The sequence below is a fragment of the Ictalurus furcatus genome, chromosome 22 (assembly GCF_023375685.1).
Source record: "Ictalurus furcatus strain D&B chromosome 22, Billie_1.0, whole genome shotgun sequence".
Lineage (NCBI taxonomy): Eukaryota > Metazoa > Chordata > Actinopteri > Siluriformes > Ictaluridae > Ictalurus > Ictalurus furcatus.
In genome coordinates, this window is record NC_071276.1 from 9,468,426 (window position 1) to 9,485,169 (window position 16,744).

Here is a 16,744-nt window from a genome sequence, read left to right on the forward strand (position 1 = left end):
ATGAATTTTGCATCATATCAGAGTGCTAGTTGATAATGTCAGGCCATCTGTCCGAAAGTTGATGTTAAGCCGAAAGTGGACTTTTCAATAGGATAATGATCCTAAGCACACGAGCAAATCCACCAAGGAATGGCTCAGAAAGAAGAAATAGAGGGTTATGGAATGGTCTAGTCAAAGCCCGGATTTGAATCCCATTGAAATGTTGTGGGGGGATTTGAAACGGGCAGTACATGCAAGAAAACCCTTTAACATCTTGCAAGTGAAAAAATATTGCATGGAAGAGTATTCAAAAATTCCAGCAAGCCTGGTGGACAATTATACAAAACGCCTACAAGAAATTATTTCTGCTAAAGGGGGCAATACTAGCTTCTGAGGCCAAGGGTGTACTTACTTTTTCCACAGAAGAATATCACATCTATTGATATTTCTGTTGAATAAATGATTGGTAAAAGCTAATTTTCCATGTGGTTTTGTTCAAGTATATCAACTTTATTAATAGGTACTGTTTCAAAGATGATCACGTTTGCTTGTCCAAATAGGTAATTAAAAAAAAAGCCAATTTCCATGGGGTGTACTTTATAAAGACTTATTTAGAATACACATACTCACATAAAACACACATTACATTACTTAAGAGGTCATCTTTAAAAATAACAATAATAATAATAATAATAATAATAATAATAATAATAAAACAAGCTCATAGCAACAATGGGTCAGGGATGTGTGGGGTGCTCATGCCAGTGCAAAGGGACATTCAGGCCATAATACAGACCTTATTTATCAGTACACTCATGTATAGCACATAGACACACTACTTACCTTACCTATACTCTGCACTGCTGACTCCACCGACACACACACACAACAACGAAGCTATAAACAATCATCTCAGTGGTCCTCTGAAGGAGGGATGGGCTTCTGACATTACAGTCTTCTTCATTGCAGCAAGAACACCTAAGTGCATGCCCCAAGGCAGGAGGAGATGTGTGCCCGAACAGCGCCTCAGGTAGTGTGCACATGCCCCTATCACTATCACTGACCCATGCCGATGTGACGACGGCTACAGGAAGGCTACATTAGTTCCAACAAAAACCCTCCTGAATTGAACATCACTGGCCCGGCATATAACCTTCAGCTCTGAGCTTGGATTGGATTCTAATTTTCATCATAATTCATCATAATACTAAGGTCACAATTTTGAAGTTCCTTTGGCTATATATAAATGTACGGGTTAACAGGATTAATGTCTGTCATGCATAGGAAAAGAAAAAAAACCCCAGAATTCAGACACAAATTAGTTAGTCCAAGAATAGCAACATGACTAAACACCCTGAGATATTGTATGTTATTGGGTATTGTCTATTAACTGTGTTATATAACCGTATTTAATTGTGTTTTAATAGAATTGTTTATTATATAATTGTTTCACAAGCCTTTAGTCTTACATGCAGAGAACCTGTCATAGATATAAATCATTACAAATCTTTATCTTTAGGTAATTTATAACTTTCTACATTTTCTGCACAGAATGCTTTGTATCGCCCCACTTTCAACACCACGTCTCACAACAATTGTTTTACTCTACAGTGTCCACAGGCTTCCTAAGTATATACAACAGATTCATTTAAGAAGGATGTTTATGAAGCAGCACATTTTCAGTGGCATCATTCAGCCACCATTCGTTCTATTGTGCACAGTTAACTCAGCTAACCAGCTGCACTGTAATAGTCAGAGAATGCAATCTGATATGGTGTAATCAGACTTTATTATACAGTTCACATCTCATTTCATTAAAAAACAAACAAGCCTTAGACACAAATGTAAACATGAGTAAACTGTACAGACCTATATTAAAAAATCAGGGGCATTCAAAACACAATAACACACATAAACAAGGTACAATTGTATAATAATACAATTTTACAAGTATGGTTATACTGTGCTGAGAGCCTTATCAATGCAGCGCTGAACTTCAGACTGTCAAACAAAACCTGGGTGAACGTTGACACAGCAGTGTTTGGTAATGACAGATTAAGGTATTTTATGGATGTGTTATGCTTAAATTTGAAATTTATTTGAAGCCATTTTCTTTATATTATGTTTATACAAAAACATTAATGGAAAGTCTAGGGGCAGATCCACAGCTAGCTATGTCTGGGGATTGGGGTAGTGAATATATTATAAACATATAAAACTCTTTCTTTATCTTTATAGGAGCTCATATAAAGCCCTTTTATGGTATACAATATTCAGATAACGTGACAATTTTAATGCATACAACCTTATGCATACTAATTATGCCTGAAAAAGCCATGCATACAAACAAGCCATCATGTGGTGCTGGTCAATGACACACCAACAAGATCAGGCAATCATAATTATTACTGAACCTTTGGCCATAGTGTGTAACCTTTTGTCAACTAGCAGCTTATTTATTAGTACACAACATACCTGATTGTACAGCACAGCAAAGTACAGAATAGGTTTCTTAGCCTGATTCTATAAAATGAAATGTATATGAAAGTACTGTTGTATTATCATTACTATCTCAAAAGCTTGCTGCTCCAGGCAAAGCATTAAAGATACGGAAGCCTTCTTTAGTGGCAAAGTCCCACGCCAGGTTTGCAATGTCTTCTATTTCACGTGGGTATGTAGTGCCTTAACAAAAATAAGAAAGATAAAAACACTAGCCATAGTTCTGAAAAATACTGCAATTATTCAATATATAACTATAAAAAAAATTACTAAAAACATGTGTGTCAACATACACAGAAACTTAAATGTCAGGACCCAATATCACCCAAAGGCTCTGTAATGCTGTACGCAATAGTCTTATGGGAATGGATTGCTTAATACCTAATTATAGGTTACCTTTGCATGATGTTTTACAATTTGTCTGTAAGATAGCAGCCTGGCGGAAGAAGCAGAAAGCCATGTAGAACTGCCAGTTTGAAATGTACTCCAATCCCATTTCTTTGCAATACAGCTCAAACATTTCCTCTACAGATGGAATACCCATCAGAGCAAATTTCTTTCCTGTAAAAGCTTAAAATATAACAAGGTTAATTTAAGAATATACTGGTGCTCGTGATGGATTACGTCATTTGCTTATCCTGTCTGGTTAGTTTTATATAATTATACTCCCTGGCCATCCCTTTATCATGATGCTGTTGTGTAAGGTAAGTACCTTACACAACAGCATCATGATCAAGGGTTGGCCAAGGAGTATAATTATATAAATATGCTTTCCTTTATGCATTGTCCCTTATACAGTCATGTGAAAAAATAAGTACACCCCATGAATTTATTTATTTATTTATTTATTTATTACATATTTGTACAAGCAAACATTTGATCCTCTTTGAAACCATGCCAATCAATAAAGCTGCTACACTCATCAAATAACACATAAAATGGATATTTTGTAGTAATTTTCACAATTGAAATGAACAAAAAACAGTCAAATGGAAAAAATAAGTACACCCCTACATTTATCGTACCTTCAAATCCATAAAATTAGAATCAGGTGTTCAAGATTGGGTGCCAGTGATTAGAACCTGCTTAGGGAGTGCAGGTGGAACCTGTCTTATTTATACTCCTCTCATATCTAGTGTCTGGTGTTCCAGATATCTGGTGTGTGTGGTGTCATCATGCCAAGATATAAAGAGTTCTGTAAGTCCTTCAGAAAAAAGGTTGCGGATGCTTATGAGTCTGGTAAGGGATTTAAAAAGATCTCCAATTTATTTGGAATAATTCCATTGTAAGGAAAATAATGTACAAGTGCCACGGATTTCAAACGACTCCCAATTTGTCTAGGACTGGCTGTCCCAGCAAATTCAGCCCAAGAGCAGGCCTGATGCAAAAAGAAGTTTCCAAGAACCCCAAAATTTAATCACAGGGTCTGCTTGTAAGTTTTGCAACTGTTGGTGTCAGAGTGCATGCTTCTACAATCAGAAAGAGATTGCACAAATTTGACCTGCATGGGAGGCGTGGCAGGAAAAAAGCTTTTGCTGTCTAAACAGAATACTGAGGCACATCCACAGTTTGCCAGTGAGCATACTGGCAAAGACCAGGCCTTTTGGAATAACATGCTCTGGACAGACGAATCAAAGCTTCATAACGAATCAAAGGCCACAGTAACAGCAGACATGTTTGCCATTGACCAAAGACAGCTTTTCAGGAGAAGCACCTCCTCATACCAACTGTGAAGCACGGTGGTGGAAATGTTATGGTTTGGGGTTGCTTCACTGCCTCAGGGACTTGACAGTTTGCATTCGTGAATTCTGCATCATATCAAAGAGTGCTTGAAGATAATGTAAGGCCATCTGTCCAAAAGTTGAAGTTGAACCAGAAGTGGACCTTTCAATAGGATTAGGATCCTAAGCACACAAAGGAATGGCAAATTCACCAAGGAATAGCTCAGAAAGAAGAAATGGAGGGTTATGGAATGGCCTAGTCAAAGCCCTGATTTGAATCCCATTGAAATGTTGTGGGGGGATTTGAAACAGGCAGAACATGCAATAAAACCCTCAAGCATCTTGCAACTGAGCGAATATTGCATGGAAGAGTGGTCAAAAATTCCAGCAAGCTGATATCAGAGACTGGTGGACAATTATGCAAAACTCCTACAAGAAGTTATTTCTGCTAAAGGGGGCAATACTAGCTTCCGAGGCCAAGGGTGTACTTACTTTTTCCACAGAAGAATATCACAGCTATTGATATTTCTTTTGAATAAATGATTGAAAAAGATATTTTCCCTTGTGGTTTTGTTCAAGTATATCAACTTTATTAATAGGCACTGTTTCAAAGATGATCAAATGTTTGCTTGTCCAAATAGCCAACTTATGTAGTTATTTTTTCACATGACTGTATTTATATTGTGCTGCAAATGTCATCTTACTTCAAACTGTATAGATTCCAGAACATTTTAAGACTTTCCATCAAATAAAAAGTTGATTCAGTTATTCAGGAATTGACCACACAGACATTTACCAGGGTCTATCGATGTATCTGATTATTATGATTGCAAACCAAGCTGAACGCAGAATAAAGATGAGCCAAGAAGTATTCTGATTCTTCGCTTATTACAGCGTACACATACTGTATACATTAAGGGCCCCTTTTTGTGTTTTATTATTTAAGTCATTTAAAATGTATCTCTTTTAAACTGGCTTTGCTGGAATGCTCTTGCTCTTACCTTGTTGTGTAGAAGCAGTAGGGGGAAGGAAGAGGGGCATACAACAGGAAGCCAGATCCACAAGTGGGTCTCCTACAGTAGAAAGACTCCAGCCCAATACTGCCCTAACATCAAGGGTCTCTGAGTCAAACACCAGATTGTTCAGGCTGCAAAATTATAAATTTTTTTATCATTATTATTATTATGATTATTATTATTATTATCATCTTACATTAAAACTTTTTATACTCAAGGTCACTTTACGAAACAAAAAAAGGAAAGTAAAAGAAAAGAGATCTTTTTTTCTGGGGGTTACAGAGGCAACAGGTTGAGTAGGTCAGCCTTACACTTCTCTATCCCCATCTACAGACTCCAGCTCCCTCTGGGGCATTCCCAGACATTCCCAGATATATTTTCCAGCAGGTCCTGGGTCTGCCCCAAAGTCTCTATCCAGTAGGAAATGCCTGATACAGCTCTAATGAGAGCTGACAACAGAATACATAACACAGTTTTTCCATCAGAATTCTTGATACAGTCTGATGCACATTAGTAATAATAATAATCATTTAAATTTAAATAATGCCTTTCTCAAACACAAGGAATATTCCCCCTCACCTGGAAAAAGTTTACATTAGATTGGAAAGTTCAGGAAGCATAAAAAAAAAAAATCACAGATCAGCAACAAATGCGATGGTTTTGTCATCCTTCTCTTAAACAAACACATGAAAAAGAAAAGATAGAAATATTGGACACATACAAAGGCATCAAAGGTTGTTTAACCATCAGAGTTACTGTGTCGAGTCCCATGCACTAGAACAAGTGCTGCACTGTCACTAAAACAATCCCTCTAGGATTTTGCAATTGCAGAAAGTAATGCAAATCAAGCAAACTCCACAATATTCACAGGAGCTTCCAATTTTTAAAAATGAAGATTTTCCGAAGATTTGGGCCAAGACGTGTCATGTGACATCAACACACATGCAGTCAAATCTTCGATTCACATGCATCAAACACGTGTACAGCTAAAAGGTCTCATTTACCAACAAACATCACTGCGAAAGATCGTGCAAAATAATTTTGTGCAACTGCAATTTTGGCAATACAAATAATTTTCTGCAAAAACACCACAAAAACTCGTCAAATTGCATCACAAATTTTGAAAAAAAGCCGCAGCAAAATCAAGCATTTTTGGCCGTAACAATCACAAATAAACTCAGTGGAATCCTGTATGGACTGCTAAAATGCAACAAGCACAAAACTGGGAGCAGTGTTTAACCCAAAGCACAGCTTTACACTGTTTCTTCCTCCACTAAAGTGCCAAGTGTCCGTTTTTGTTGCAGTGTCCTATAGTCCTTTTTTGTATGCATGGCAGCTTTGATCATTTATTGAACAGCTTGTGTTAATTTTTTTTAAATAATGATTCAGCGTTGTATATATTTTATTTACATGCCATTTAATATGTGTGAAAATGTGATTTACATCCAATATAATTAACATGCAATGAATACATGTTTAGCCAAATGTTGCTATATCAGTAATATAACTAGTTACTATGTTATAGCACTGTATGTTTTTGGGTTTTTTCGTCCTTGATTGAGACGGAAGTGCTACATGGGGCAAGGATGAAACAATATATGCTGCAGAAGCTTATAATTCAGTGGTATTTGGAATGCTTAATTGGAAATACTACTGTGTGCATGGATATAGCAAACCTGAAACTTCCATGGAGCAGTGTGGTTCTTTGATGTTTAGGGAGATGCAACAGTAGCCAGTCTATCAATCTATCCATAGCAGGAATGGGCTGAATCTCGTTTGCCTTGAACTGCTGTGCCCACTTTTTCACTTGAGTTTCCATGAAGTCACCTAGAATACAAACTATTGATCAAGTCCCATTTTTTATGTAGCTAAGTAACTATAATGTAGAGATGTACACAGGGACTGGAGTCCTGCTGGTCAACAGAAAGGTCCGGGATGAGAACGGGATGACTTTATTCTGCTTCTATTATCCTCCAGAAGAGGGCAGTCAGATTTTATTCTTAGGCTGGCAACACTCATGAAGATTTTAAGCCCGATTTGCAACGATCGTGGGGGGCGTGACCCGATTCAAGGCTTGTCACTACCGACTTTTTGTCCAAAACATCCTCAATTGTGTGGTGTCATTATGATTATTTTACTACTCTGGATCGGAGATCCCCGATCAGAAATCATAAACATCAAACATGTTTGATATTTACAACTCTTGATCGGGATGCCGGAAGCGGGATACCCGCAATAGCCAATGAGAGCAAGAAAGCATCACCAACCAAGTGTTGTGTGCTTTTATAGCAGAAACATGGCAGCCACAAACATGCCATGAAAGTGGAGTATGGTTCCACAAGAGACAACCGAAGAATTTTTTAATGGAATGTTGAGCTCTCTGGTTCTTAAGAGAGAGAGAGAGAGAGAGAGAGAGAGAGACAGAGAGACAGAGAGAGAGTGAGTGAGTGAGTTTCTGCTGTGTGAATGAAGTGGCTGATATGTGGCTAATAAACAAAAAGAAATGAGTGATATTGTCTTCTGAAGTCACGTTTGATAAAACGTGAGTTTCTGTGAGATCGTTACTACAATCGACAGGTGTTTGGTCTCGCGGTCCGGCCGAATCGTCTAATGTGTGCATTCGGAGGATTATAATGTAAAAAATCGGTTGAAACTGTCCTTATGTCTGTGGTTTTAAAATCGGTTAAGATAAGAAAAATCGTCTAGTGTGTCCCTGGCATTAGAGAGATAACAGATTCACAATAGCATTCAGTAAAACAACATTAATAGTTGTAATCAGAACGATGATGTCATTGCCCAGAGAGAGCAACATATTGTCAACGTAAATACAGCAGATGTGCAAAAACTGGTACCGGTCATTATTTCATTAAGTCATGCATTTCAAAATTTTCATTGGTTGTAGATTCAGACTGGAAAGCACTGAGCTGTAAAAAAATTAAATAAATAAATAAATAAATAAATTTTTCACATGAAAAAAAGATGGGTGTTTTAAACTGCAATGGACACAAATCCGGGACCTTGGGTTTGCAGATCATTTATAAATTCATTCACTAATTCATTAGTAGTGACCAGGTCTGGGTTGCTGTAGTTTAAATTACTTATTTGTTCATATATTGATAAATAAGACATGTGTTAGAATGAGGCACGTCTTGTAGAAAGTTTATGATCTCCTATATGTCATATATTGTAATTCCTGAAAAAAAAACAATTTATGTAAAATCATACAGCAATTACAGGGTTCTTTATTTGTTGTACAGCACACTGCAAAATGTTTATGTGGAGTAATATTTTCAGGTGTAATTCAAACTGGTCACCCACTATCAGTTTTGTCAATTTACATTCTTTAAAATGGGAAAACGTGTCCTACCTGGATCTCTACGGTTCTCTAGACCTGTGGTTTTCAGGTCAACTCTGTGTATCTGGCAGAGGGTTTTTATCATAGCCTTATATACATGTCTCTTCCCATGAGTATCTTCTCCTGGTATAGAGTGGTCATTAAACACTCGACCCGGACAGTAAAATGTCAGGTAAAATGGGCTTCCCAGAACATTGCTCAAGGAAATAACACATAAAATGGCATGTTAAAACCACAAAAAGTTACAATTACAAAAGATACGTATTTATATTACAACTTACACAAATTACACGGGTCAGAAAGGTTCGAGGGTGAATGTCTGCTTACCTGGGCATCTCATGCTGGGCAATAACACTTGGTACAGGGACTTTGGCTTCTTTAAGGGCCTTGAGAAGCCTACAGATTAAAAAATAATAATAATAAATTACTGGGAAATATTATCCAATAGAAATAATAGAAAAGCTCATAAGCTCATTCAAACAAACCTGCATTCCTTCTGCAGAGCTTCAGTACTTGGTTTCTTCTTCAGGACAAACCGATGCTGTCCACAGCTCAACAGGTATGTGGAATCAGTCAAGTCACTCTGGCTCAGTCGCTGCATTATAATGTGGTCTACAGAAAAATAAACCAAAAGTCCAAAACATCTCATTGCTATATAACCTAACAATGCAATTCATGGACCAAAACATCAGTATGTTTGATGTCTAGTTTTAAAAAAGTATAATAATCAGCTCTACTGTACCTGTAAGTGGAAGCTGAGTAGCTTTCTTGAGATATTGAGTAAGCGGGTTGATAGGGAGCTGCCAATTCAGTCCAGGCCTATAGCCAGACAATGGTATCTTCAGCACCTGCTCCAGCTCCTTCACAGCCAATCCAGGATCTCCAACCTGAAGAGAAACAACATATGTTGAATGCTGTATAACAATTGTCTAGCAACAAAATCAAACTGATTATAAATTTGGTATGCAAAGCAACTGAGTCTTGGAGAAAAAAATGTTCCCAAGACTCTATGTCTAGAATTGGTCAATTCGTATTGTAATTCCACTACAAAAGATGTTCCTGTTCAAAAGTTTACATCCCCCTGGCTCTTAACATATCATGTTACCTTCTTGAGCATCAGTGAATGTTTGGACCTTATGTAATAGCTATGTACAAGTCCCTCAAGTTGTCCTCAGTGTGAAAAGATGGATCTCAACATCATATAGCTGCTGTTGGAAAGGAATCAAATACGCAGAATATGATGGAAAAGCAGTGGAAATGTGCAGGACCTGGAGGATTTTTCTGAAGAACAGTGAGCAGTTTAACTGCCCAGGACAAACAAGGGACTCATGAACAACTATCACAAAACCAAAAAACAGTCGTGGATCATCCAGGTAACAACACACAATATTAAGAATCATGGGTATGTAAACTTTTGAACTGGGTAATTTTTATAAATTCAGCTATTATCTTGTCTTGTGGACTATACGTAAACATCTGCTATGTGAAATAGCTTATTCATAGAAATTCTTATACTCTCTCTCTCTCTCTCTCTCTCTCTATATATATATATATATATATACACACACACAGGACATATTTGGACAAGCAAACATTTCATCATCTTTGAAACAGTGCCTAATAATAAAGTTGATATTCTTTTCAATTATTTATTCAACAGGACTATCAATAGATGTGATATTCTTCTGTGGAAAAAGTAAGTACACCCTTGGTCTCAGAAGCTAGTATTGCCCCCTTTAGCAGAAATAACTTCTTGTAGGCATTTTGTATAACTGTCCACCAGACTTGCTGGTATTTTTGAATACTCTTCCATGCAATATTCTTTCAGCTGCAAGACGTTTACTTGCATGTTCTGCCCGTTTCAAATCCTCCCACAACATTTCAATGGGATTCAAATCCGGGCTTTGACTAGGCCATTCCATAACTCTCCATTTCTTCTTTTTGAGCCATTGCTTGGTGGATTTGCTAGTGTGCTTAGGATCATTATCCTGTTGAAAGATCCACTTTCGGCTTAACATCAACTTTCGGACAGATGGCCTTACGTTATCTTCAAGAACTCTTTGATATGATGCAGAATTCATAGTTGAATCAATGAATGCAAGCTGTCCAGTCCCTGAGGCAGTGAAGCAACCCCAAACCATAACATTTCCACCACCGTGCTTCACAGTTGGTATGAGGTGCTTTTCCTGAAAAGTTGTCTTTGGTCACCTCCAAACATGTCTGCTGTTACTGTGGCCAACATCTCTATCTTTGATTCGTCTGTCCAGAGGAAATTATTCCAAAAGGCCTGGTCTTTGCCTATGTGCTCATTGGCAAACTGTAGTCTTGTTCTAATGTTCTTTTTAGACAACAAGAGCTTTTTCCATGCAGGTCAAATTTGTACAATCTCTGTCTGCTTGTAGAAGCATGCACTTTGACACCAATAGTTGCAAGACTTACAAGCAGATCCTGTGATGAAATTTTATGAAATAAATAAATATATATATATATATATATATATATATATATATATATATATACACACACACAAACACACACACACACACGCATACATACACATACATATACACACCCACACACAGACACACACATAGGGCTGATGCAATATTCCTATTGATGGCAATTGGCAATACATTTATTCCTAGTGTCTTTGTGCTTGGTAATATTTGAAGTACAGTATTGGTATAGAACTCACCGTGATGCCATGCATTCCTAATTGTACTGCAGCCTCCACATTGAAACTCAAGTCATCCAGAAACACCACTTCGTGAGGTGAGACTCCCAGTCTTTTGGTACACAGCTGATAGATCCTGACATCTGGCTTACATAAACCCACTCTGCAGGACTCTACTATCTAAAATGATTAAAGAAAAATACAAATACATAATAAAGATACAGTGAGGTGACTTTAGAAGTGAGATAATCATCGGATTTATGACTTTCACTTACACTTTCAGCTACATGTGCTGGAAAAGAATATGAAAAGAAGCGAAAACTCAGAGTAGTAAAGACTGGTAAGGAAAAAAGAACTTCTTCAAACCCTTCCATCCTGACTGAGCTTGAGACGATCTGCCTGGGAGAAACTGCCCATGTACAGGTGTGCTTATACTGACTAACAGACTAATTAGTCTAAAGACTAATAATAAATGGATTTTTAAAAAGGTTGTTTAACAAAGTAAAACATATCATTATTGATGTGGCGACATTTTTAGGAGACATTTATTTAACATTTATAAACAGAGTCTCAGTTGTAAGCACTTTGTAACAGTCAAAGTTTCCAAGCACTGGAAAGTCCTCAGGACAGAGGGGGTTAGGGGGTTACCAGTTATAAGCTTGTCAGCAGATAGAAGCATGAACCATGATTCTTAATATTGTGTGTTGTAACCTGGATGATCCACGACCCTTTTAACAAGAAGAGAAAGAGGGCGGAACAGTGCAAGTGTGTAGCAATGAGACAGTGGTGTTGTTTTGCAAATCTTCTGCTTCTGCAGATCAGAAATGTCAGCCTCTTCTAATAGAATAAACTTGCCTAATATTTGAGTACCTTACATGTTGTAATGACCTTTAATTGTACACCAGCCCCCGAACCTGAAACCTGTAGATTTTATATGCAACTTCAAATAAAAAGCCTGAAGTCAGCTGCATGTGGTTGCATGACTCCTGCTGTACTCTGATTGCATGCACATGGATACCTCATTTTGATCATTATGTAGTTTGAATAAAACAATGTAAATAAGACACTCTGCCAAGAATAACTGGAGTGTCAATGATCCAGTGTACTATTTGAAATACAACTTTTTTTTAGTTTTTCAATACTGTATCCAAAATTATTACACCATTACATCCTACAAAATTCTATCTGTAAAAAAGATCAAAAATATAAAATCTTGTTTCCATTTCCAGTTTTCGCAAGTGAAGTAGTTTTCACTTCAGCAATTGAGCCTAATAACAGGTACGTGGTTTAATGTTCATTCACTTACAACATCAAAGAGAGAAGTGTCCAGAGGGAGGTAGGACTTTCCTCCAGGCAAGAGGAAGTTGTTGCTAAGAACAGCAGTCTTGAACCCTTCAGCACGCGCACACTGCACAGCATCCATCATAACAGTCACCGGCTGTGACATGGAGTCACTGGTCAGCACAGAATGGAAAGAACCGATATGGACCTTGAAGCCTGCCTGAAAATAACATACAGTTTATAATGTACGCAAATCTGATTTCCTTTATTACACCAGTTCATGCAATACATAATGCCTAATTTTCAAATTGAAATCCAGCATTCTCTACATTTTCTATACGCAAACATTTATTTTGCCCAAAGTGCAATTTATATGAATAAGCAAACCTGCTTAAGCTGCAGTACCCATGAACAATACCCAGGGTACTCTAGTCTACTGAACTGAAAATAGTGAGAAACATACAATTTGACTGCAGTCCTGACTAAAGGCTTCCACAAACTCCTCTGGCCCCAATTCTCCTCTCATGTATTTCTTCCAGGAGTTGTTATTGCCCGCTGCCCTTATAGCTCGGCCTATTGTGCCACGAGGGACTCCATTCTCATCTTCCCATTCTGTCAAAAAAAAAAAGGCAAATATGTGCACAGTTATATCACACACAAAGCAAACTTCCTGTGGGGCTATGAGCACTTGTAAATGGGGTAGGCGATGTGTGAAATTACACTGTATAAAAATGAAGTGAAAAACAGAAACCAGAAACATTTTAGGGAAAAATAGGAAAAACAAAAAACTTACAATAACCTGGTTGCATAAGTGTGCAAACACCTTTTATAATTTGGGATGTGGCTGTGTTCAGAATGAACCAATCACATTCAATCTCATGCTTAAAAGTAATTATCACACTGCTGCCATCAATTAAATTATTCTGACTAACCCCAAATAAAGATCAGCTGTTTCAGTAGGAGTTTCTGTACAACATCTTGGTTTCATCTGACTGCTAAAGTCATGGTCCACAAAGAGCTTACAAAGCTGTACAGGGTCTCACTGTCAAAAGGTATCAATCAGGAGAGGGGTACAAAAAAATTTCCAAAACATTAGAAGGCCATGAAGGCCATCATCAGCAAATAGAGAAAATAGAGCACCACTGTGACATCAGCAAGAACAGAACGTTCCTCAAAAATTTATAAAAGGACAAGACAAATACTTACCGGGGAGGCTGTGAAGAGACCTACAGCAACATTAAAGGAGCTGCAGGAATATCTGACAAGTACTGATTACTCTCTGCATGTGACAACAATCTCTCATATTCTTCACATGTCTGGGCTATGGGGTAGGGGAGCTAGATAGAAGCCATTTCTCACAAAAAAACATTCAAGCTCAACTAAATCACCCCAAACCATGTGGCAAAATGTGTTATAGTCTGATGAGACCAATTACAAAAAGTATAATAATTCCATAATTCCAAAAGGTATGTTTGGTGAAAAAGAAAAGCACATCACCAAAAGAACACCACATCAAAGTTGAAGCATGATGTTGGCAGAATCATGCTTTAGGACTTATTTTCTTCAGCCAGAACTGGGGCTTTTATCAAGGAGGAGGGAATCATGAATAGCTAGAGATACCAGTCGATTTTAGTGCAAAACCTTCAGGTGTCCGCTAGTAAGCGGAAGATGAAAACGGAATTTCTCCTTTCAGCACGACACTGACCCAAAGCATACATCCATATCAACAATGGAATGGCTTAAACAAAAGAAGATCAATGTTTTTGAATGATCTAGCCAGAGCCCAGACCTGAATCCAACTAAAAATCTGTGGGGTGATCTGAAGCGGGTTGTGCACAGGAGATGCCCTCACATTTTGACAGATCTGGAATGTTTTTCAAGAAACAGTGAAAAAATATTGCCAAGTCAAGATGTTCCACGCTGATAGACTCTCACCCAAAAAGACTGAGTGGTGTAATAAAATCAAATGGTGCTTCAACAAAGTATTAATTTAGGGGTGTGCACACGTTTGCAACTAGGTTATTGTAAGTTTTTTATTTTTCCTTTTTTCCATAAAATATTTCTGATTGTTTTTCAATTTATTTTTATATGCTGTAATTTCACATTGAAGGTGGAGAAAGTTCTGACATGTTTTATCTTGGTTTCATTTTTTTACATCACAAAAACCTGCTATTTTTACAGGGGGGTGTTTAATTTTTATAACCACTGTAACTATATGATATAGTCATGCCATTTCTATGGAGTTTTGTTGGCGTCATTTATTTAATGCCATTATTTAAAGCTCAATAACATTTGAAGGGAATGACGTACAGTCACACAAAAAACTGTAAAGTGTTCAGCTATAAGGCAGACCTTTTAGATTTTTGATATTTATTAAAATAAGCTATTAAATCACATTTAAATTAGACACGAATTTCACTGCAGAATGGGCCCATACACAAAATATACCATAATTTAAAGCTCAATAGTATTTGAAGGGAATGACTTACAGTCACACATCCAACTGTAAAGTGTTCATCTAGGTGTCAGGTATGACGCACATCTTTTAGATTTTTGATATTTATTAAAATAAGCTATTAAATCATATGTAAATATTGCCATGTATTTCATTACTGAATAGGCCCATACACAAAATACACCATTATTTAAAGCTCAATAGCATTTGAAGGGAATGATGTACAGTCACACATCCAACTGGAAAGTATGTGCGTCATAGCTGACACCTACCTGAACACTTTCCAGTTGGTTATATGACTGTAAGTCATTCCCTTCAAATGCTATTGAAGTTAGAAACGTGTTAAACAATGTCGTATGTAACTTTAGAGACGGTCCCTTAATTTCCGTATTTCTGCGAATATCGAACGTTGGTGTGTTTGTGAGAGGACATGAGGAGAACATGCAGAAACCATGCAGAACCTGTTGCTTTAGGCAGCGGTGATGGGATCAACACTCCAAACATGTCAAATATCACAGCTCTGTAGCTGGAGGAAGAGCACACACTCATGTGGCGATGAAGAAGTGGCTCGACATGGAGAAACTTCCAAACTCCGCGCCGCAGCGCCATCATCCTGCCCACGGAAATAACATCAATGACTTTCTGTTAGTGACAAGCAGCAGAATAACCAGAGAACTAACGACTCATAACTTTCTAGACCTTTGAACCATACAGGCTATATAACGTGTGTCTGCAGTATGGATTCAGCATGACTCCACTGTTAACTGTTTAAAATCACATTTAATCAATATTATGCCAAATTATGTAACACACACCTGACGCTTTCTAGGCTGGGAGCTACAGGAACAAAACTACACTGTATCACTGATGTCTAGTAGCGTGCCGGAAATGGGTGATCACGTGATAACAACATTGCAGGACGTAAAGGTTTAGTTATCAAAATAAGAGTCTCGTTAATACGATCACGGTATATATGTACTGTGTGTAGTTACTGTCATCTACAGACTCTTGAATTACTGTGCCGAGGAGCGACAGTGGGGTGCGTTCACTTGTTTCACTCGAGTTTTGGCCCGAGGCTGAAGCTGCTTACTTAAATCCACCCTGATTGCAGATATGATATTACGCCTGTAGATGGCACGCTTTATCTTTTTTTAAATTATTATTATCATTATTATTAATCCGTCTGGAGTACTGTAAAAAAGCATGGAAATGAAAAAAAAAAGTTAGAAGAACAGAGCTGTGTTCAGAAATGAGTTTGTTGTCATTCATAGACAGATTAAAAGCAGTAATAAAGCATGAAGCTGGTTGTTATGACCTGCTGCTGAATGTAACACTCTCTCTCTCTCTTTCTCTCTCTCTCTCTCACTCACTCGCTCTCACTCTCTCACTCACTCTCACTCTCTCTCACTCATTCTCACTCTCTCACTCACTCTCTGTCTCTCACTCACTCTCACTCTCTCTCACTCTCTCTCTCCCTCTCTCACTCACTCTCACTCTCTCACTCACTCTCACTCTCTCTCACTCATTCTCACTCTCTCACTCACTCTCTGTCTCTCACTCACTCTCACTCTCTCTCACTCTCTCTCTCCCTCTCTCACTCACTCTCACTCTCTCACTCACTCTCACTCTCTCTCACTCATTCTCTCTCTCACTCACTCTCTGTCTCTCACTCACTCTCACTCTCTCACTCACTCTCTCTCACTCTCTCTCTCCCTTTCTCTCACTCACTCTCACTCTCTCTCTCACTCACTCTCTCACTCACTC

General features: G+C 37.8%; 1 protein-coding gene across 2 annotated transcripts; it reads right to left on the reverse strand.

Annotated features, from left to right (window-relative positions):
- Positions 1-1,749: 1,749 nt before the first annotated feature.
- On the reverse strand, positions 1,750-15,870 carry LOC128599036 (acyl-CoA dehydrogenase family member 10-like). 2 transcript variants are annotated; one of them, XM_053610366.1, is made up of 13 exons: positions 15,796-15,870; positions 15,442-15,593; positions 12,989-13,137; positions 12,551-12,745; positions 11,266-11,424; positions 9,313-9,457; positions 9,056-9,182; positions 8,898-8,966; positions 8,583-8,767; positions 6,892-7,042; positions 5,201-5,346; positions 2,875-3,048; positions 1,750-2,661 (listed from the first exon to the last, which is right to left on the reverse strand). In XM_053610366.1, exons 2-13 carry the CDS (start codon positions 15,590-15,592, stop codon positions 2,552-2,554), a joined length of 1,761 nt encoding a protein of 586 aa, XP_053466341.1. In that variant the 5' UTR covers position 15,593; positions 15,796-15,870; the 3' UTR covers positions 1,750-2,551. The 2 variants fall into 2 exon arrangements, with proteins under 2 accessions (XP_053466341.1, XP_053466342.1); XM_053610367.1 differs by lacking the exon at positions 2,875-3,048.
- Between the last annotated feature and the right edge of the window lie 874 nt (positions 15,871-16,744).